General features: G+C 38.6%; 1 protein-coding gene across 1 annotated transcript in view; it reads left to right on the forward strand.

Annotated features, from left to right (window-relative positions):
* Positions 1-22,421, forward strand: part of BCAS1 (brain enriched myelin associated protein 1) — a 90,663-nt gene that overhangs the window by 39,031 nt on the left and 29,211 nt on the right. The window contains 6 exon segments of the mRNA XM_038370454.2: positions 7,134-7,155; positions 7,158-7,273; positions 11,235-11,270; positions 11,631-11,697; positions 11,700-11,735; positions 11,738-11,844. Coding sequence (XP_038226382.1) covers positions 7,134-7,155; positions 7,158-7,273; positions 11,235-11,270; positions 11,631-11,697; positions 11,700-11,735; positions 11,738-11,844 — 384 coding nt within the window.

The following is a 22,421-nucleotide window of genomic DNA, read 5'->3' on the forward strand; positions in this document are numbered from 1 at the left end:
GCTGCCAATTTTCACTTCCTATTGTTTAAATGTGAATATAGATATTTTTCTTGAGGCCTTGCATACAGGGCGACATTCTCACCTGTTTGTACACAGGGTCACAGAAGTCTTTCAGCACATGCAGAACTGTAGCTATTCTGTGCAGGGTGTGGCCAGCTGTGGAATAGGTCCATTGGAAGATGACAACACATTCTGCTCTGCTGGAGCTGGGGTCCAAACCAGATGCCATTGGTGGGAACATGCCCACCAGGGATCTGATCTAACTCCCATTTTAATCAGTGGGAGGACTTCCAGTGATTTCAGTGGGACCAGACCTGACACCTTCATTGTGTGTCTCTAGCGGTCACACTAGGAGCATGCTGTAGTTGGAGGGGCTGTACTATTCCTGCTAAGTAGCTGAAACCTGCACCCTGATCCTGGTTTGTGAGGTAAATTCTGTCCCTCTCCACCTCTGTATAATTCTCTCATTATTCAGGCTTTAGAGGACATGGGGAGGTGAGAGTCAGTTTCTCCATGATGATTTTAAAATGGAGTAGAAAGAATGTCCAGACTCTTCTAATGTACTGCAGTGTGCAGACTGCAGTTTCTTCTACAGTGACATTGCCTTCCCACCCAGCAGCTCATGAAATCAGATAACCTTCATAGGCACAGACTTTATTGGAACTACGCTCCTTATACTTGCTGAAGTTATGGCCCATTGTGCCAATTTCAACATGCTGTTACATCTTGAGCTTGCTGCTGAAGGGTAGAAGAGTTTAGTCTGGATTTACACTGGTGTAACAGAGCAAAAATTGGCCCATCAAATGTTGTGAGCTCCAGGAATCATTATTATTGTAGCTCTGTGAAGCATATGATGGTAGTAGATTTATTATTGTGCATATCTGGAAACCTGGTATTGTCCAAAGTGTATACAACTAATTTGTGAAGGTTGCATATGTTCTGGAAACTGTTTTTAAAAGCACAAATCATTCCAAGAGAAACAAGTATGCCTTTAAGGACTGCTCTTGATCCCATTTTAAAGTGTCAAAATCATAATGGCATTAGCAACAGCAGAATTGGACCATCAGAAAATAATAATGTAGCTTAACGCAATGTTAAGTAGCCTACAGGAATTAAACAGGAATTCCCGGTGAACCTGCTAATCAGTTTATATGACTATAACTAAATAACCTCCTATATTATTTTTATTAATTAGATTTTATCAAGTGCATTAAGAGAAATAGCATAAAGAGATAAAACATTTAAAAAGTAGCATCAGAATTCTGTATATTTGGTAATAAAAATAACTGTTAATTTAATTCTTCTTTTATACCAATTTCCTGCTATTCTTTATGCCCCTTTCATTCTTAATTCTTAACAACCAGCCAAATGTTGACAGTTTGGACATGTAATAGGTCATGCACACAATTACCTAATTTGTCCACGCAACTCTGTCAACTGCCCCCAACTATCAGGGATGAAATTTTCAAAGGAGCCAACAGGAGTAAGGCACCCAAATCCAATTGAATTTCAATGAGATTTGGATACCCAGCTGTCTCAGGAGCCTCTGAAAATCCCAGCCAACATAGACACTTGCAGGCCTGACTTTGTGAAAACCAGCCTGATATTTCTGCAACATATAACTGTAGATGTAGGCACACTGTAGTTTGGAAACAAATACACTGTTTGGGTTTGGTTTCCTAACACACCTGTAAAAGTAAACATGTCTGGGTGCCTCCAGCGGGATATGCAAATCAGCTTTTGTGCACAATACACAGAAATTGCTGGGAGTGCTTTCTGCGAAGAACACACTTTTACTTCCAGTAATCTTTTTTCCAGAATTAACACCACGACTAAGTATTTAGATTGGCAACACAAATAAATCCTCACTCCTGGTGAGAAATCACATTTTCACTCAATTCAACAAAAATAAAAATAAAAGAAAGTAACATTTTGTGTGTTTGTTTTGTTAGCACTAATTTTATTTCCCCTCTCGCCTCCCATTTCAAATCAGTTTGGTAGGAAAAGAGTGAGGAACAAATAATGAATTTCTGATCAAGAGGAATTCATAATCAATGCTTTTGCTCAAAACAGGAATTTTGCCACTTTCACCATATTAAAAACCTGTCAGCAAACAGGAGTACTAAATTTGACCCTAATTCCAGTTAGGGACTTGGTCCTCCTCTTAGTGAAATCAATGGAGTTTTACCATCAACTTCAGTGGGAGCAGGAGCAGGCTTTTCTTCATGAATATAACAGGGAACGTTTTTTATAGTGCAACCACTTTGTCCACAGAATAAGTTCTCTCTAAGTATGTGTCTTCATTGCGAGTTAGCCCATACTCTTACCTATGTATTGCCCCAAATCCACTCATGTCCTCACCCAACTTGGTTGTGCTTCCAACCCAAGCCTAGTTGGCACAGCTGGTCCTATGGTTAGAGTCCAGATTCCACTTCATCTCGAACCGGTAACCCACCCACTTTGCAGTGAGGACACATATGAGTTCTGATAGTCCTCCAGGGTCTTCCCACATATCACACAGGACAGACAGATTCTCCCAGAATTCACTGGGAAGGAATCATAGAGCATCTTTTCTTACTGCAGCACAAGAACCCAAAGTCTTAGTGACACACAGCTGTGTGCAGCAATGTGGTGACACAGTAACTTGGGTCACAGAATCATAGAAGATTAGAGTTGGAAGAGACCTCAGGAGGTCATTTAGTCCAACCCCCTGCTCAAAGCAGGACCAATCCCAACTAAATCATCCCAGCCAGGGTTTTGTTAAGCCTGACCTTAAAAACCTCAAAGGAAAGAGATTCAACCACCTCCCTAGGTAATGCATTCCAGTGCTTCACCACCCTCCTAGTAAAAACGTTTTTCCTAATATCCAACCTAAACCTCCCCCACTGCAACTTGAGACCATTACTCTTTGTTCTGTCATCCGCTACCACTGAGAACAGTCTAGATCCATCTTCTTGGAACCCCTTTCAGGTAGTTGAAAGCAGCTATCAAATCCCCCCTCATTCTTCTCTTCCGCAGACTAAACGATCTCAGTTCCCTCAGCCTCTCCTCATAAGTCATGTGTTCCAGTCCTCTAATCATTTTTGTTGCCCTCCGCTGGACACTTTCCAATTTTTCCACATCCTTCTTGTAGCGTGGGGCCCCAAAACTGGACACAGCACTACAGATGGGGCCTCACCAATGTCTAATAGAGGGGAACGATCACATCCCTCAATCTGCTGGCAATGCCCCTACTTATACAGCCCAAAATGCCATTAGCCTTATTGGCAGCAAGGGCACACTGTTGACTCATATCCAGCTTCTCGTCCACCGTAACTCCTTGGTCCTTTTCTGCAGAACTGTTGCCTAGCCATTTGGTCCCTAGTCTGTAGCAATGCATGGGATTCTTCCATCCTAAGTGCAGGACTCTGTACTTGTCTTTGTCTGAACCTCATCAGATTTCTTTTGGCCCAATCCTTTAATTTGTCTAGGTCCCTCTGTAGCCTATCCCTACCCTCCAGCGTATCTACCATTCCTCCCAGTTTAGTGTCATCTGCAAACTTGATGAGGGTGCAGTCCACACCATCCTCCAGATCATTATTGAAGATATTGAACAAAACCAGCCCCAGGACTGACCCTTGGGGCACTCTGCTTGATACCGTCTTGCCAACCTAGACATGGAGTCATTGATCACTACTGTTGAGCCTGATGATCTAGCCAGCTTTCTATCCACTTCCATTCATCCAATCCTTACTGTTTTAACTTGCTGGCAAGAATACTGTGAGAGATTGTATCAAAAGCTTTGCTAAAGTCAAGATATATCATATCCATCCCTTTGCCCATAACCACAGAGGCCAGTTATCTCATCATAGAAGGCAATCAGGTTGGTCAGGCACGACTTGCCCTTGGTGAATCCATATTGACTATTCCTGATCCCTTCCTCCCCTGCAAGTGCTTCAAAATGGATTCCTTGAGGACCTGCTCCATGATTTATCCGGGGACTGAGGTGAGGCTGTAGTTCCCCAGATTCTTCTTCTTCCCTTTTTTAAAGATGGGCACTAAATTAGCCTTTTTCCAATAATCCGGGACATCCCCCAATCTTTTCAAAGATAATCGCCAATGGCTCTGCAGTCACGATAAGCCTTTTCAATGTGGCTGATGACCTGGGTTAGCTCTGCAGTGAAAACACACCCTTAGATCTGTCCAAAGAATGTAAGAAGATCCTCACCTTCATGCCTACAAAGAACAAACTACTTTAGGATTGAATTTGGCATCTAAGCACACCAACTGCTGTTAACCAACATACCTATGGATTTAACCTATTTTTGAGAGAGGAGAGAGAGAGAGAGAGAGAGCGAGATGCTCTCCAAACATGGATGCAACTTATTGATGTCATTGAGTTTCATCCATGTAAATAGAAGCAGACTTTGGCCAATACAATAAATCTGTATTTCTTCTCTTGTGTTGAATCACACTGTCATAGGATTAGCTGTTTTTTGTTGTTGTTTTTTTACAAGTTGTTTGGCCAAAGTAGTTCTCCACTTGACTGGAACAATCTGCCCTCAACTGAACCATCTATTCAAACTCTTCACAGTACTCCTGACTTTGTCCCACTATGTTCAACCCCTTCAGTAGATGCGTGGGTATATCAAGAGCACTGCAGAACAGCATAGGGTAAAGAAGAACTGGCCATTGACTAATCTTAATAGCTAACTCAACTATCATTATAATAAAAAATCCAAGAGATAGTATGCGACAGAGTTAGGGGCAACTACGCGTCAAGGGAAGATCTAGGTGTCAGGATGACATCTAATGCTGTCAGCTTCAGAGCTTCCTGCAAAATACTTCATATTATCCTGCACGATCCAGTGAACAATAGTATCTTTAATTTAGTTTATGGCACTGTAGACCAAACAATATTTATTGCTTTGGGACTTGGATCACTCACTGTTCTTGTGGTTTCTATAAGTTAGTCAACTCTGATTGATCAAAGCTTTCATAAAAACAACTGTGATCAGTTGGTAGTTTTCATTTTGGATTTGATTGGTCTAATCTGGCATATTCATACTTTTGAATGTATTAGGCCTGATTTTTAATTTATTCATGTAAATATAAATATAAATCAGGAGTACCTTGTTTGCAATAAATGGAGTTACAGTGGGATAAGAGATCAGAATTAAGCCCAAGACATTTGCAAATAGCAAAATAAAACAAACAGATTTAAATAAATATATTAAATATATTAAATAAAAAAAATCAAATGTAAATAAATAAAACATTCTACCATCCCACCTAAAATGAGAATTTCACAATGGTCCCTTCTGGCTTTATAATCTATAATCTTAAAGAGCATGTATAATACACCGAATGTTTTTATTGAACACCATTTTACTTTCATACATTTAGAAAAAGGGCTGAATTTTTCTAAGAGGTGGATAAAGGAGAAATCTTAACTGATGTTACCTGTGAATTCTATCGAGTATTGGCATTAATGTTATTTCATTAATGGGGTTAGTCTGGTTCAGGAATAGAATTGGCTAAAAAGTTGTATGTGTGGTTTGCAAAAACATGGTATTCTCTATTTTTAATTAATTCAATAATTTTTTATTTTTAAAAACTTGGTCTGAAAGGATTTCCCCCTACACCCTCTTTCTCTTCTTCTTCCCTCCCACCATCACCTCTTACTATTTTGCCACTGAGAAAGATTGGGGTGGGTGGGGATTAAAAACTTGGAAAAATCACAAATTTTGGGTTGGTTTTTTTCCCCTTTTAAAAATAGGAAAATTTCAACAACATCCAAAATACTGAAGAAAGTTTTCAGTTTTGAAAAAAGCTATTTTTTAAACTGTAATAATTCCAAATGAAAACTTTCAAACAGCTCCACTCGAGATTTTCAGAGAGTCTCAGACAGGTTAAAAAGAAAAGGAGTACTTGTGGCACCTTAGAGACTAACAAATATATTTGAGCATAAGCTTTTGTGAGCTACAGCTCACTTCGTTCACGAAAGCTTATGCTCAAATAAATTTGTTAGTCTCTAAGGTGCCACAAGTACTCCTTTTTTTTTGCAAATACAGACTAACACGGCTGCTACTTTGAAACCTATCAGACAGGTTAGCTATTTTAACAGACCAACCTTCCTCAGACAGTCAGTGTAAGTGGTTTTGTGCTGGAAATTCCAGCTTTTTGAAGCCATTCTTCTAAATCTGGTATCAGAGAGTAGGATATTCCTGATTCATGCTCAGATTGAAAGATCATTCTCAGAAGCAGTGTCCTTTTAAAGGAATATACAATAGAGTGACTTTGAAACATTTACTTCCTGATTTAAGAACATTAGTACCTGCCCACTTCCTAATATTTCTCTGATTTTTTCAACATGGCTAGTAGACATTGCATAAGCATAAGACATTACATAAGACATTTCCATACATCTCAGAATGTTTTGAACATGCATTTTAGATTAATGCATTAATGGAAGATTAATACATTTTATTATTTATACATATTATTCAGAAACCTTTTTTTATATAATCAGCAGTACAGCATTAGAAAAACCCTAAATAATAAAGATAAACCCAGACGCTGTAAAGATTTACACACCCACTTAATTTTAAGTACATGAATAATCCATCTGAACTCACAGGAACTATTCAGGTGCTCAAAATTAAGTACATGCTTTAATCTTTGTAGAATTGCCGCCTTTGCATAATGAGGAATTTGGGGCCAAATTCTGATCTCATTTATACCAGTTTAATCTGGAATGAAGTTAATCTTGGATTTAATTGGTGTAAATTTGTTCAGACTTTGGCCCACTGGACTCAGATTAAACATTCACTTACAAATTCTTCTCTCATTTGTAACTCTGGTCAAATCATCTGAATTCCACCGAAGTAACAGAAAGAGGACGTTTGCCAAGTGATGACTGTCAAATTTTTGCTGCTGTTCACCTAAAACAAAGTCCATGGGAATTGAGAGATAACTATTAAAAAAAAATATAACATTATTTTGGCATGTTATTGTCCAGGTGGATGAAAAAAATGTTTGACTTTAACACATGTAAGTGTTGTATTATGTAATTAATACTTAATTATGTATAATTAATAATGCATTAAAGGAAATGGGGTATGTAATAGACTATGAATGCTGTTGCACAAAAGGAATCCAAAGTGGAAAAGGGCCATGGGGGCATCCTACTCAGAAGACAGCAGCAGAATCCCAAGCTAAAGGAGCCAAGAAAAAGAAGTCAGAGAGTCCCAAGTTAGGACACAAAACATTTAGCAAACTCTTTAGGCATAAGGTCTGTATATGATTCTAGCAAAAGTGGAACCCTGAGCAGTAACAGATGGCTCTTGTCGTAGGGTGAAGTATTAAAATGATGGGATTTAATATGGTGCAACTGAAATCGTAATCTGGTCAAACCTTAAATAATTTGAAAAATAATTACATGAGCATATACCTAAAACCTGTGGGGAAAAAGTGTTTTGCAACATGGAAAAACTTCCCTCATATACCATCTGTGAATTCAGGATTCTGAAAGAATCCCTCTAATCTGCTAAAACCTATGTTCTTTTATTATTGTAATAAGTCATTAACACTAACCAAACATACAATGGCCATAACCCGAATACATAGAGGATTTGCACTGACAAACAATGAATTATGAAAAAAAAGGTCTCCTTCAACGGGACGCTAGCTCTAAGGGCCCAATCCAACTTCCAAAGAAGACAATGAAAAGATTCCCGTTGACTTAATTGGACTATTCACATGCTTAAAGTCAGGCATGTGCATAAATACCTTGCTGAACTGGAGCCTATAACCCCAAACACATATTCAGTAGAGGTGGTTGAAAAATGAGTTATTTTTCCACTGAAATGTTTGAATTTTCATTGTAAAACTGAAACATTTTTGGCTGAAAACTGAATTTTGTTTTTGGTTGAAAAACTTTTTTGTTTTTCCTAGTGAAAACTTGAGGAAAGTAGACACTGTCCCAAAGAATGTAGAGTCAGAGACCCTTTAGCTGATGAAGGAAAATAATATTAATTGCATGCAAAAATTCCACTCAGAAACCCGCTTGGAATGTTTTGAGAGTAGGGGGCTTTATAATAAGTAGCTATGTTAGGGTTAGAGGTGGGGAGGCACCTCTTTAAAACTGACAAGAACATTTTATTCTCCACTGTTCACTAAAAGTTCCATGTTCCTTCATTTTTTTCTAGACTGCAAATGTTCCGTCTCATTAAATCTCATGGAAGGTACGACAGTCTTTCCGCTGCAGTTAAAACTATTGGGCACTGTCTAGATGAGGAAAATAGGTCATGTTTTGAAAACATGACAGCTAACATGTTTTAACTAACACATTTTTAAATAGTGTAGAGTACTTAATGCATTTAAAATAAGTGAGCTGGTCACAGTCTACCCCTAGACTCTGCACTAGTGCCAAACATGACTAGCTAATATGTTTTTAAAAGCTATTTAAAAATGCATACTTTTTATGTTGACTCTCATTCCTCCTTCTGTGGGGATTTTTTAATTGTTTTTTCAAAATGTATGGGTGTTTTGTGTTTAAATATGTAAGAAGTTACCACACTATAAAACAAGTGTAAGTAATATTGGAACTACAAATTGTGACACTTTCCAATGAAAAAGGTAGAAAGTTCAAAGTTGAGGCTAAAACACTACCCCGTTAGTTGTGGCAGAGGTCTTAAATCAGGACACTGCCTTTTATGCCACCACAGGAATGTCAGTCCTTTGTGTTGGTTTGCTTCAAAATCTGACATTAGTAACTTAACAATGGAGTTCCTCGTGTCTTAATTTCTGGTCCTGTGACGTGACAAACTGTAATTTAAACATGACACATCTTCTTAGGCAATTAGATAAAGAACTAATGTATTTAAAATGATGGTTAATTGGTTTAATAAAATTTAATGAACACTTCATTTTGAGAACCCTTGGAGTTTTTTGTATTTAATAATCTTGTTAGCTTCAGTAATAATCCTGAAGTATCCATCCTAATTGAAGGAGGATAGCAATGATTAAAAAATCCATTGTTTTTCAGTGCTATCACTTATATAAAATACTAACTTCTAGTCAAAATAAGCATACTAAAAACAAGTTTCAAATGTTGCTTGTGAGCAGTAACATGGACCCTAATAACTGGAAACATATTAAGCCTGGTACCCTGGGATTTTGTTAGCTTTGATGGGATTCTACCAGCTGAATCCCTGTGCATCACGCTATTCAGATCCTGAGTGTATGTCACTTTATGCTCAGATCTAGTTTTTAAATATAACTTTATTGATTTATGAAATTCCATCTGGGGAGGAGAGAAATTGTTAATTAATTTTCAGGCACTATAGCTGAAGTCAGCTTCTGGCATTCACCCTGGAGTTCTGTAAATTACTCTGGATCATTGGAGTTAACCACAAAAAGTGAAAGTTCATGTCTCCCACAGAACACTCACACCTGTTCTTTCAAGAAATCTCCCAACAGCATGGCAAGGTGCCTGAATTAGAGAAGCAGGAAGAGCATTTGCTCTATATTCTAATTTATTGCTTCTCTTCCTTTTACAGAATCCAGCTACTCTAAGCTGCCCTTATTTGGAGTGAGCAGCTCAAGAGTCATGATAACTGGTTCAGTAAAGTTTGGATCTGGTTGCATAAACTGTGTGCTGCAAGGCTACCAGTGTTGCAATAAACCCAAAGATCACACTTTTCATGTGAACAAACTCCCAAATTGAAAAGCAAATCCCAACCAAAACCACTGAGTTTTACCTGATTTTTTACATACAATTATAAATTCGCCCTGAGTTACAGGTCTTGGATAGGGAACTCTGCAGGGAGGCAGGGTGGGGTCAATGGAATCAACCTCCTATCACTGGTGTTGCCCCTCTGTAGCTACACCACTGGTTTCTAGACTGGAAATTCCTAGCTCCCTGGATCCACGTAAATGTGGACCTCATGGTTTCTTCCATAGGCTGCCCCAATGGACTGCTCTGTTGATGATAATCAGAGATGATATATTCCAGGCACACTCCATGGCCTTTTGAGTGCAGAGATTCCCCTCTTTGCTATCTCCCTCTCCTCCTGAATAGCCTTACTGCAAAATGCAGCTGCTTTAAAGGGTGTGGGCAGACCTTCTGAGCTTGGGTAAATGTTACTCCCAAAAGGTCTCAAGAGTACAGAACATTTATCTTCAGTATTGAAGTAGGGCATACAGTGCTTTGCAAAACTCTGCAATAAGACTTGATGCTCAAACAATCATAACAACAACAAAAATCTACTTGCAGTCATTTGTAATGGGCATAGCTTAAATATTAACCAGGCCTCAAAACAGAAATTAAAAACAAACATTACATGGCTGTATATAGCTCAAAATCCATCCTAGACAATTCTCTACGTCAGCTGCACATAGTATAATCAGATCCACCTGCATTTAAAGGCCTGATTAAGCAATTATTGCAGCACTATCTGCAATATCTTATCTGCATTTTACTAAAATATAGGCCGCAGTATAGCATTTATCACTCAACATTTCTTATCACAGAAATTAGGCCCAGATTTTCAAAAACATCATTTTGCAAACAATCCCCATCTAAAAACATAAGCCAAGGTTTGTACACATGTATTGAGGGTTGTATGTGCATATGTGCACACACACACACACAAATGTGTGCCTTTGAAAAGCTATGTCTACTTTTTTTTTTAATTTGTTATGCCTTATACTAGGAAATGAGTTGGAGATTTTTTTTTCTTGAAAGTACAGGTCTGTGAAAATAAATGCATGAGAACTGGCCACGAAGCACCTGACATGAAACTCCAGTGTTTCTAAAGATATAAATAATTGTTGGGAAAAGGTGCATTAAATAATGCACTAAATAAGGTGACTGGTATATTAGTGGATGAGTTTGAGTTTGGTGATTTCCATAAAGTAAGCATGAAAGCCCAACACCCTTCAGTAGCCAGCTCTACTCCAGTAAGGTAGAGCTGATGTAGTGTGTATCATTAAAGGGCAATTCCTCGAGGTCAAGCAAAAGGTTTATTGTTGGGGCTGCTCAAACTACAGCTGCCTTGTTTCTTAAAAAGGGTTGGTAGAAGCAGGGCAGTCCAATTCAATTTACATGGCAACAGGAATCTGGACTTTCAGAGACACAAATATTCACTGAAAAGAAAATGATTAGAGATACAACCAATTCCTACACTGTGTAACTGAGAAGAATGGTATTGTTCAAAACAAACTTTCCTTTGTGCTTTGTTTCCCTTTAGTCCACAAAAGAGGCCCAGCAGCCAACTAATGCCCAAGTGAGTAGGATTATTTATAAGTCATCCAAATGATTTATAGTCTTTTTTAACTAATGTCACTGCCATCCAGTCTGACACAATGCATGAATGTAACAGTTAACAGTCTTTGCAATGGATGGATTTCTACTTAGTTCACATGTTCCTTGCCATGAGTTCACTGCATTACTTACCTCTGAAGTGTATGGCAATGCAACTTGTATGAGTGATGCTGTACAAGTTCTGCTCTACTGTGTTATATTTCTTGGGTGATTGTGGTTTATTGTGTCATAGCTCTTGTCATGAGTGATGCTTGAGTGTGTTTTGAGTCCGTTTCCCTTTACAAAGTTTGAAGATGCTGTAAATTTTTGTGTACATCTCTAGAGTGCTGAACAGCCGCCTGTCACCTCTGTCAATGTAAAACATGAAAAAAAAAGCCCTCCCTCCCAGAATTACAGACGACAAAGCAGAATGCAAAAGCCCCTGAACCGCAGCTCAGAAGCAGGTAGCAGCAGCAACTGCTGAAGCCCCCAAAGATATGGCTAAGGAGAGATCTGCACCTACTTCCACACCATTGAGCAAACTCTTCTGGAAAAAGGTATGTCTAGATTTCGGAATGGTTTCCTCTGCTCCCCATCTCACAGTTTTGGGAGATAATATAACTGGATTCCTGATGAAGGACCCAAAGCCAAGAAGTTAAGCAGAGTCACATTTTTAGGCAACGTAGGTAAGTGTGACTGTCTGTGCAGTTACCACCATTGTGCATGTGCTTTGTGCAGTTGCATGTGCAAATGGCTATTGATGGTTATTTGCACAGTATTTACTTTACTAGTGTGTAATTATGACCCTGCTGGAAAAGGCCTATGTGATTTAATAAGGAGTAATAACTTCCTATAGAATTTTTGAGCTAACCCTATGAATAGGTGATATAGATCTCTATTAAATTATATAGGTTGGTTTAAAAATCCTTTAGAGAGATATATTCTTTAATGAATTCTATAGGTTTTTAGAGTAATTTCCATAGAAGTCTGTGATGGGTTCGGTCACAGAGACCCCTTGGTTACTGTCACCTGACGTGCTGGAATTGCCTCTGAGCCCATTTTCCCTGCCAGCTTGGAACTCCAGAACACCTGCTTTTTTGAGCCAGACACACTAGTTTGCTGCAAACACAGACCCAGGTCTGGTTTACGCCCCCAAAGCTGCAGCTTTTAACTAAAAATTGCTTAGCAAGTTGCCTATCCCAACACCCAGACACCCAGTTTCAAACCCCAAATAAATCCGTTTTACTCTGTATAAAGTTTATACAGGATAAACTCATAAATTGTTCACCCTCTATAACACTGATTAGAGCTGATATGCACAGCTGTTTGTTCCCCCAGGTATTAATCACTTACTCTGGGTTAATTAATAAACAAAAGTGATTTTATTAAGTATAAAAGTAGTATTTAAGTGGTTTCAAGTAATAACAGGCAGAACAAATAAGTTATCAAGAAAAATAAAACAAAACATGCAAGCCTAAGCCTAATACACTAAGAAACTGAATACAGGTAAATCTCACCTTTAGACATGTTCTAATAAGCTTCTTTCACAACTAGACTCCTTCCTAGTCTGTGCCCAATCCTTTCCATTGTACAATCCTTGTTAGTTCCAGCAGGCATCTTAGGTGAAAAACAGAAGATTCCACATGACAGGGCCCCTTTGTTCTATTCCACCCCCTTATATCTTTGGCACAAGGCGGGAATCCTTTGTCTTTCTCTGGATTCCCACCCCTCCTTCTAAATGGAAAAGCACCAGGTTAAAGATGGATTGCAGTTCAGGTGACATGATCACATGTCACTGTAAGACTTCGTTACTCACTTGCTGACACCCATGTATACAGGAAGGCTTACAAATAAACAGAGCCATCTACAATCAATTGTTCTAGTCAATGGGAGCCATCAAGATTCTTAACCACCATTAATAGCCCACACTTTGCATAATTACAGTAGGATCTCAGCGTTATGTTACATATTCCTAGTTTCAGATACAAGAATGATACATTCATACAAATAGGATGACCACACCTAGTAGATTATAACTTTGTAATAAAGAAAAGGAGTACTCGTGGCACCTTAGAGACTAACAAATTTATCTGAGCATAGCTTTCGTGAGCTACAGCTCACTTCATCGGATGCATTCGGTGGAATGATACCTCACAAGAGACCTTTTGCATAAAGCATATTCTAGTTACATTATATTTACACGCAATGTCACAAAGTCTATTTCTTTTTCTAGGAGTCACCTGATTTATTTGTTTTACTCATGTTAAAGCTCTGAAAATCTGTCCCTCCCTTGGTCTATTTCTTCTAATGTGTTTCAAACAAGAATGAATTTGCTTACAAGTTTATGGGTTCAGACTAACTGCTTGGCAGCCCTGAGTTAAAACAATATATTTGATAGAAACTAGCAAGAATTATGAAAATGAAACTGTGGTTTCTATGGTTCTTTGTGGTACATACAAAAGGCTGGGCCCTTTCTTATTTTATTTACCAGAGGAATTATACTGAATCATTATATTGTGAATAACTGCCCCCCTGGGCTACTGTTCAAATTTAGATGCCAAAAATGAAATGCTTCCAAATAAATAGATACTGATTAAATGAAGCCCAGGAGCTTCTTTGTCTATAATTTCTCTGCTGGGCAGAAGAATTGGAGACATAGTTTCTGTATGCCACTAACATTGAACATTTATGGTGCTTACTACTTCACAGATGAAGCAAGCATGATTTGCTTGTTTCACTTCACATCCAAGACAGTTTAAAGCAGTTGTCTGGGTTTATTATTTTCCTATGGCATTGGATGAATCAGGTATTTGTAATAAAAGGAAGCCTGTAAAGTGGGGAAAGATATCTGAGAGGTTTCATATTGTTACAGAAACCATATCCACTTTCTGAATACGTGTGGCTCAATGGAGATGCAGAGCAGGATGCATACTGAGCCTCAAGATGGGATAAGAAGAGAAACAGCTGAATCAAAGGGACAAATCCATTATGTTATAATTCATTGACGTCAGTGGGAGTTTTACCAGAAATTCGCTTAAGCCAAGTTGTCAATTTTTTAATAAATAAGTAACCTAGTCTATTGTGTAAGAGGAAAGAAGGGAAATGTAGATCTGTTCCTGAACATTAACGCTCATTGAAGATTTATGGGCCAAAATTCTATTAAGACTAATAAGTGAGATTCTGTCTTCTACAGAGGGCCAGCACAAAGCCTCTGCACTAGGGGAGTCTCACTAAAGTCTTCTCCTGAGGGCTTCAGTTGGACTCAAGTAGTGCAGAGGCCTTCTGCACTGTGGTGAGTTCCATCCAGTATAAATAGCAGCTGCCCTCACACACACACAACCCCATCCAAATATGACAGGCCCAGGCAACTCCCTCCATTTGTTTCTTTTTCTTTTCTTTTTTTTTTAACCTCTGTCAATCTTAAGGGAGACTGAAGGGATATGAGGACATCTCAAGGTCCTTCCTGGCATGTGGGACCTCCCTGAGCCTGCAAAACGGGCTTGACCATCCTACCTAATGTTTCTTATGGCCCTCAAAATTTGGAACAAAAATAAACACTATTACTGTAAGACAAGAGTCCCACAGGTGCTCTGGCTCCAGCCCCACTCCTTGGGTTTATTGTGTTCCTCAATATCCAAATGGTGTTGGGTGATCAGAATGGAAATTTGCTCCAGTGGTGGACAGGGACTATAGAGAGCTCTGCACATCTCTGTGCAGACCTAACATAGGCTGCAGCAGATATGGGTGACCCTTAGAAATTTCTGAGTATAGTTGGGCCTTCACCAAATGCATGAATCTAAAGAACCCTGAACTTCTGAGGTCTTTGAAACCTGGACCCAAATTTTGCTGCGTGGGCCCATCTTTGCCTAATTTTGAACTGATTCTGATTCTGCAAACTTAGGCTGGAAGTCTTATGAGAACAAGATTTGTTGTGAGATTTCTGGTCTTGCCTGCTTCCAGCTGGGATAGAAATATCATGAGCGAACTGGAACCAAATAAAGGGACAATGAAAAATAAGAGAAATTGGGGAAATTGCCCAACTTTTACAAAGCTCAGAAAAAATTTGTTTCAAATTTTGTCTGAAAGCCCTGTCTTGCTTTTTATTTAATCCAAAGCAATGTTTGTCTAGCTTTAGAAGTTGCTTGTTTTTCTCAGACAAGTTGAAAAATATTTGCATTGTTAGCTGAACAGGTGTTATTTTCAAATGTTTTGTTTTCTCGGTAGGAAACAAGACATATTGTAATTACTTCATAAGAAAATCCCTGGCTTGCCTTTAATGATTGAAATAATGCATTGCATCAGTCTGCAACTCCCTGTCGGGTGTTCATGTTCATTCATGTTCCCTCGCTCTCTCTCATTGTAATGTAGCTGATTTAAAAATACATGAAAATATATCTTTTGTCTCCATTAATGAACTAGTTGTTGTCAAAAGAAGTTGATTGTCATGGAAGAATTATTTTCATCTTAGCTCATATGTGGCAGGCATGGTCAAAATTTGGCTATTTAAAATATGAACCAGGTTCTCAGCTGGTGTGAATTATTAACTCTTCATTGATTCCAGTGAAACGATGCTAAATTACACCACCTGAGTTTCTGATGCTATATTCTGTTAATTTAAAATAATCTTTGGACCCAGTTCTTCTCCCACATACACTGTTTTACAGTCATTGAAGTTTATCTTGTTTACGTGGGTATAAACCAGTGGGAAATTAGGCTCTTTGTCTTTTGAAAATCTCACTCTTCTCTCTGTTTCAGAAATGGGTCCTGTAGGTCAAATTCGAACCTTACATTGGTGCAAACTCCATAATAACTCCATTGATTTGACCACAGAGAACTGAATTCAATGGAGTTACTAGAGAAATAAATGGGTGTAGCTGAGAACAGAATTTAGCCCTTTATATTTAGATGTTTTTAAAAAAATAAAATTACCTGTTTGGTTTGAATGATTATCCCTTACCAGCAAAAGATTTGTGTCACTTCCTTAGGTTTTCTTGATAGAGGAAGATATTATATTTCCTTTAACCAGGAATCTTGGTGACCTAATCAGCTGAGACCAAAGAAATACATAAAGGCACAAAATTATTTCCCCCTTCATAGGTTAGCCTGAAACTGCTTTGGAGATATTGCTTGTTGGTTTTATTTTTACTTTATCAATTCCTTTTGCATACTTAACGTATTGCTCTCTTTCCTTAGTTGTTAGAGAGCAGAAGCTAGTAGCAGTTCAAAATAAGGTGTGTAATTCACACCAATGTGTAGTGCTTCTTTTGAACTAACAAACAGAAACAAACAAACAGATCCAATTACTTCTCCCTTTCCAGTAGAACTCCCTGGAATCTAAAATGCTTGTTTCTAAAAGGAGCTTTCACTTCAAAATATAATTAATGAAAAGTGACTGTCAACGGACTGTAGTGCTAATGCTTTAATTAGAGCTTGGTAAATAGTGCAAAATAATATCTGTGAATGTTTGTTTAAATTTCCAAATTAATTCACTTCTACTGTGTTTGGCCCTATTTTGTGATCACTTTCCAGGAATATTCTCACAAATGGCTGGAATGTTTGCCAATGTAGCCTTTCTATTTTTAAACAAATGTTGAATATTAATGGAAAAGCAAATTTTGCATTTGTAATTACAAGTATTTGCACTGGAAACCTGATTCCAGGACTGGACCATATCTAGGCATAGAAATATACCACATGGCCATTTCGTATATAGAATAATTACAAACAAGCTGCAGGCTAAGAAGAATTCAGGGAAATTGGTCAGTAAATTATCTCAAATAATAGATACATTTTGGAGGGGAAAATCACAATTTGAAGTTGTTACAGTTTTGAGGTCATAGATGTATCAGCAAAAAACCTACCTCTGTTACTGAGAAGGGAGGATTCATCTATTGACAGTATAGCCAGCAAGCTGTCCAGCAGGTATGATAAGCATGTACCAAACAGCAACCTTCAACACTGAGTCATTAGCATGGAATTTGCACAGCAAACAAGGAGAAAAGGAGTACTTGTGGCACCTTAGAGACTAACAAATTTATTTGAGCATAAGTTTTCGTGAGCTACAGCTCACTTCATCAGGGTGGGTGCCATAAAGAAGGAAAATGAATATTTGGGTTGAGAAGGTGGTTATAATGTATTGCCCAGGCCTTATCGAGTCCCTGAAGTGCTTTGTCAACCTCCACTACAGAACGTATTACTGGCAAAGTTGCATGGGAGTAGAGGGTGAGGGTATCATCTGAACTCTGGTTCTTTTATCCTGCCTAAAGGGGCCAAAGCAACATAAAGGGGCTTTAAAAGGGAAGTTCCCTTGTATAGTAACTGGGGAAAACAGGCACGGCTGATTTCTGAGGAGCCCCTTGGAAGTCCTAATGTAGCAGGCATGCTAGGGTAGGGCTAGGGTTGGGATGTGTATCAAAAGCTGGGCCATAGCATATAGCACTACAGAGGTTCTGGACAGCGCCACTTCCCAAGAAGCAGGGACAGGCTGCAATAACTTAAACAGAACCTTTCTAAGTTACACCGGGGCCACCCAAAATCAGAAGGGCACAAAAGTGGCTTAAAGCCATTTTACTTCTTCCACTGGGCTATGAGTTCTGCCATGTGCCTCTTAAGCAGCAGAGATCAAAATCACACCAAGCTGCATTTTTTAAAAATTGCAAAAAAGAGGAACTCATTAATTAATACTTATGCATTAAAAGAAAATACAGTTTGGTTTGTTAGCTAGCAAATGCGTGGCCCAAGAAAAATAGAAAAGTAGAGTCCTATGCAGGGTGGAGATTAGACTCAGATAGAGAGCACCAAGCTCAAGCTGCCATGTGAGAATAATACAGAAGGCAAAGTATAGGATTTACTTTAAACTTAAGAAAGGATGCTTAGTAAATGAAACAAAGCCTTATAACCAGCTCATTACATCGGACCCAAAAATAAATTACATTTTCACTTTCACTGCATTTTGTATAGTACTAACATAAAAGAAAACACTGAACTGAAAACTCCTAGGTACTGGTACAACACCAATTACTGAATTGTAGGAAGGCCTGAAAGTCTTGTAAGTCAGAGGAAGGATTCAGAGCTTAGACAATAACTTATGCATACCACCATTACCACTTTAACTACGTTTTTATAGGAAAAGGAACAGGTAACAGTATCTTATAGGAAGCAGAACAGTACTTTTCAACTAACAAAGAAGCAAAAAAGCTGTAAAATACTGTTATAAGAGGCTGAGAAAATTATTATTTTAAATAATAAAAATACAATGGTATCTTTGTAATTATTCGTTCACACAAGGTATTTGCCTTGAAATACTATTCTAAGGTTTGGGCTTGCTCTCTGCAAAGTCTGTTTTCTCTCTTTTTAAGGAATTTAAGCTCAGTCACATTGGTGTAAATCAGGAGTGACTCTTGAATTTTGTGAAATTAATTCCAATTTACCCAATTTACCCCTGTAACTGACAGCAGAATTTTGATTTATAAATTCAGAAAGCTCAGTCAATGTAATTTATGGCTATAGGAATATCACTGTGTATTCAAGACAAATAAAGTTGATAAAATTGTTCTCCCTATAATTTATTATTATACATTGTAGAGTCCGCCTTATAAAACTAATCACAGAACATAGTGTCATTTTTAATTTTTATTATTGCTTTGTTGAGTACAGAGGAAGACAGGCCCATACCCTAGAGGAGAATTTAAGTTAATGTAAAATCATTCAAAGTTTATTGACCATCCATCTTTGTCAGGCTCTTCTCATTAAACTACAGCTGCTGTCAAGAGCATCTCTGAAGATCTTTGGGGATGGTAAATGGGAACATTTCTTCTGGCCTTTCATCAGAAGCAGAAAGTTAAAAGTACATCAAAAAAACCCTGTAATTTGGAGAGGTTGTTTTCCCTTTGGAAGACTGTGCACAACACTCTCTAAAATTAAGAGGAGTTATATCCATTCTGTAATGTGCTGTCAGATTCCAGGAATCTGCAAAAATGTAAGACAACTTGGCCTGTCTTACCTTACAGGAATTTTGTGGTTCCTTTAGAGTTTCCTTTCATATAATGCCAGGGTTGCATATCCTGCTCTGACTCTTCTTCACAAACTCTGATTTCTAATTTAGTAAGCACTATATGTAAGAAGATCCATTAGAGAGACAGCCTAATTAAAGATAATCTCTCTTTAGGAACCCATTATCATTCCAGCATTTTCAATTGTTTTATAAGTACACTTTGAAAAGGCTACTTGCAGTTTCAACCACCATGAACATTCATTGTTTCACAAAATAGCCTAATAAACCCTTCAGAATGTTCCAGGGCCTAAAAACATATCGGGTAAAATGTTCAAACCCATCTTAGTGACAGTTGAACTGCTTGTGTACACTGCACAGCCTTGGCTGGAATTGCTATGCTGGCATAGCACCCTGGTGGAGATGCAGCATAAGCCATCAGAAGTTCTTCTGCTCGCATAGCTACACTACTGACTCCGTTAGCTAAGCCAACGAAAACGTTCTTCTCTGGGCCTGGTTGCATCTACACCGGAGATTTTGCCAGCATAACTATGTCAACTGTATAACTCAAAGTTTAACCAATTGCTTGACTATTGCAGTTTGATATTAAAAATATTCAAGAGACAAAGTAACCAAACAGTTAATTTATTGTCTAAGGACAAAGCAGTACAGTACAGGAAAGAGAGTTAGTACGTCACCAATCCTTTCAGGAAGTAGTTTCTTGCAGGGTGTTCAGTTCACCGACACAGAAGGTCTGCTCCCAAAATATGCCTCCAAAGCTACTTGTATTTATACCAAATAGTGTTTACAAGTTAGAGCTTTCCATACGTCACTGAGTTCTAACTCACCAGTCCATAACCAGTTCTGTCCTTTCATTGTCTTTTGGTTTGGACAGTACATCCCTGATGCCAATGGGCATTGAGGCACTTCCCAAGCCTGTACCAGGGCAGATACATTTATGTATCTTGACTTTGACAGGTTTCCTATGTGCCTATGCCAAATGCTGAATTGTACTGTTAAAAAGTATTGTGGGATGTATACTTTAGCATAAGTAAAGTAAGTAGAATACAATGTAGCATGACTTCCCAATACTCTCATTTAATATAAACTATATAAATATGTGTATAGTATATACTATATTAAATATATACTATATTAATAGCATTGGCAGTTCTCACAAAAGAAAAATCAAATCATTTATAACTCCTGATTTCTGGGGATGTTCTCACTGTGTTTTGTGGGATTGCTGCTTTGCAGCTCCAAATTGAACAATAATCCCAACAGGTTCATGTCATCCATTACTAAAAGAAATCTACTTTGACCTTTCTCGGCACAGTATTATAAAAGTTAATGTGGGATGAAATACCACTCTGTGAATGGACTCTAAATCCTACTTACAATCCAAGTCAACATTTCAGAGCCTCTTTCTACAGCCTGCTAAGAAACTATAAAAATACACCATTTGGGATATGCAAAGTCAGGGATCATAGACCGATGTCCTTTCTGTCTTAATCTTAGGTACTTACATGGCCCCCATTATCATTGTGTCTGAATGACTCTCAATACCCCAGGGAAGTAGGGAAGTACTAATATTCCCATATTTCAGATGGGAAACAGAGACACGAGGCTTGTCTATATGGTGTTCTAGTCTGCACTAGTGGAGGTGTAAATTCCATTGTACACCAGTGTGCAGTGCACTAACTGTCTGTGTGAATCCAGCTGGCTCACACTTAAAGTTTCCTTATGAGCTTTGACATAGTCCCAGTACAGCAACATGCACTGGGGAACTTTAAGTGTGAGCCAGGAGGGTTCACGCAGACAGTTAGTGCACCGCACACTGGTGTGCACTAGAATTTACAGTCTGGCTGGTGTGGACTAATGCAGTGGTTCTCAACCAGGGGTCTGGGGCCCACTGGGGAGCCCCCAAGCAGGTTTCAGGAGATCTGCCAAGCAGGGCCGGCATTAGACTTTCTGCCCTGGGCCACAGCAAGCCGAAGTCTGACCACATGGGGCTGAAGCCTGGGGTTCCAAGCTCCGCCACCCAGGGCTGAAGCCAAAGCCTGAGCAATTTAGCTTCATAGGGCCCCTTGTGGCATGGGGCCCCAGGCAATTGTCTGCTTCCTACCCCCTAATGCTGGCCCTGCCTTTTACATGCAGAAAAACATTGTGGCACAGGTGGGCCATAGAGTTTTTATAGCATGTTGGGGGGGCCTCAGAAAGAACCCCTGGACTAATGCATCATTTAAACAAGCCCTAAGACTCAAATCCCCAAAAGATATGTAGGTGCCTAACTCCCATTGCAGTCCAACCTCCTATTGTTCCCTGTTCCTTTTTCAATAGAAAACTTAAGTAAAATGGTGAGGGGTTTGTGTAAATTACTGTCTGAGCTCTGAATCCCACCTGGGCCTAAGTGACTTGCCCAAGGCCATACAGGAGGTCTGTGGCAGAGTAGGGAAGGATCTCCAGAATCCCAGGCAAGTAATCAGTGGCCCATACTTCCTCTTGAGGTTTAATGGTATGAAGAATATAACTGTTTAAATATTGAATATGTTATTGGGCATTAACTCCTTATGAGTTAACAGGGTTTCGAGAAGAGAAGTCTTCTATAAAAGATTTCGGTTTTCTATGTACAGTGCCCTCCCCCAACCCATGGATGGAGTCCCTACTACAGAGTACAATTATTCATACTTTGCAATGAAAGTAAGAATTTGACCCTTTATTGCTTTGTGTGTAAGTTTAAAAGCTTTTGAATTCCATTGAAACATCTTGCATGGAAAAACTAATACAGCCAAGCATTGGTATGTCAACCAAGATATGGAAATAAATCTAGAAGTTAACAGAATCACAACAGCAGTTTGGAAACTATCTTTGTAGTTATAGGAGTGACATTTCCTTTGTGATGTCATGGCAGCAATGGAGTGGATTTTGTAGTTTGTACAGCAGCTCTTGTGTTCTCTTTCAGCTTTTATTTACAAAGCACAATTGGAAGGAGTTTCATTTTCTGGAGTGAAGTATTTTAAAATAAGATCTGAAAGTTAAATCATCATTATAGCATGTAAAGCATAATATGAAAGGTCTGAACCATACAGGGCTGAGGGAAAATAAGTAACTCTCAAATGCATTTTTGTAAGTATAACAGACAAA

This window comes from Dermochelys coriacea, chromosome 13 (genome assembly GCF_009764565.3).
Source record: "Dermochelys coriacea isolate rDerCor1 chromosome 13, rDerCor1.pri.v4, whole genome shotgun sequence".
Taxonomy (NCBI): Eukaryota; Metazoa; Chordata; order Testudines; family Dermochelyidae; genus Dermochelys; species Dermochelys coriacea.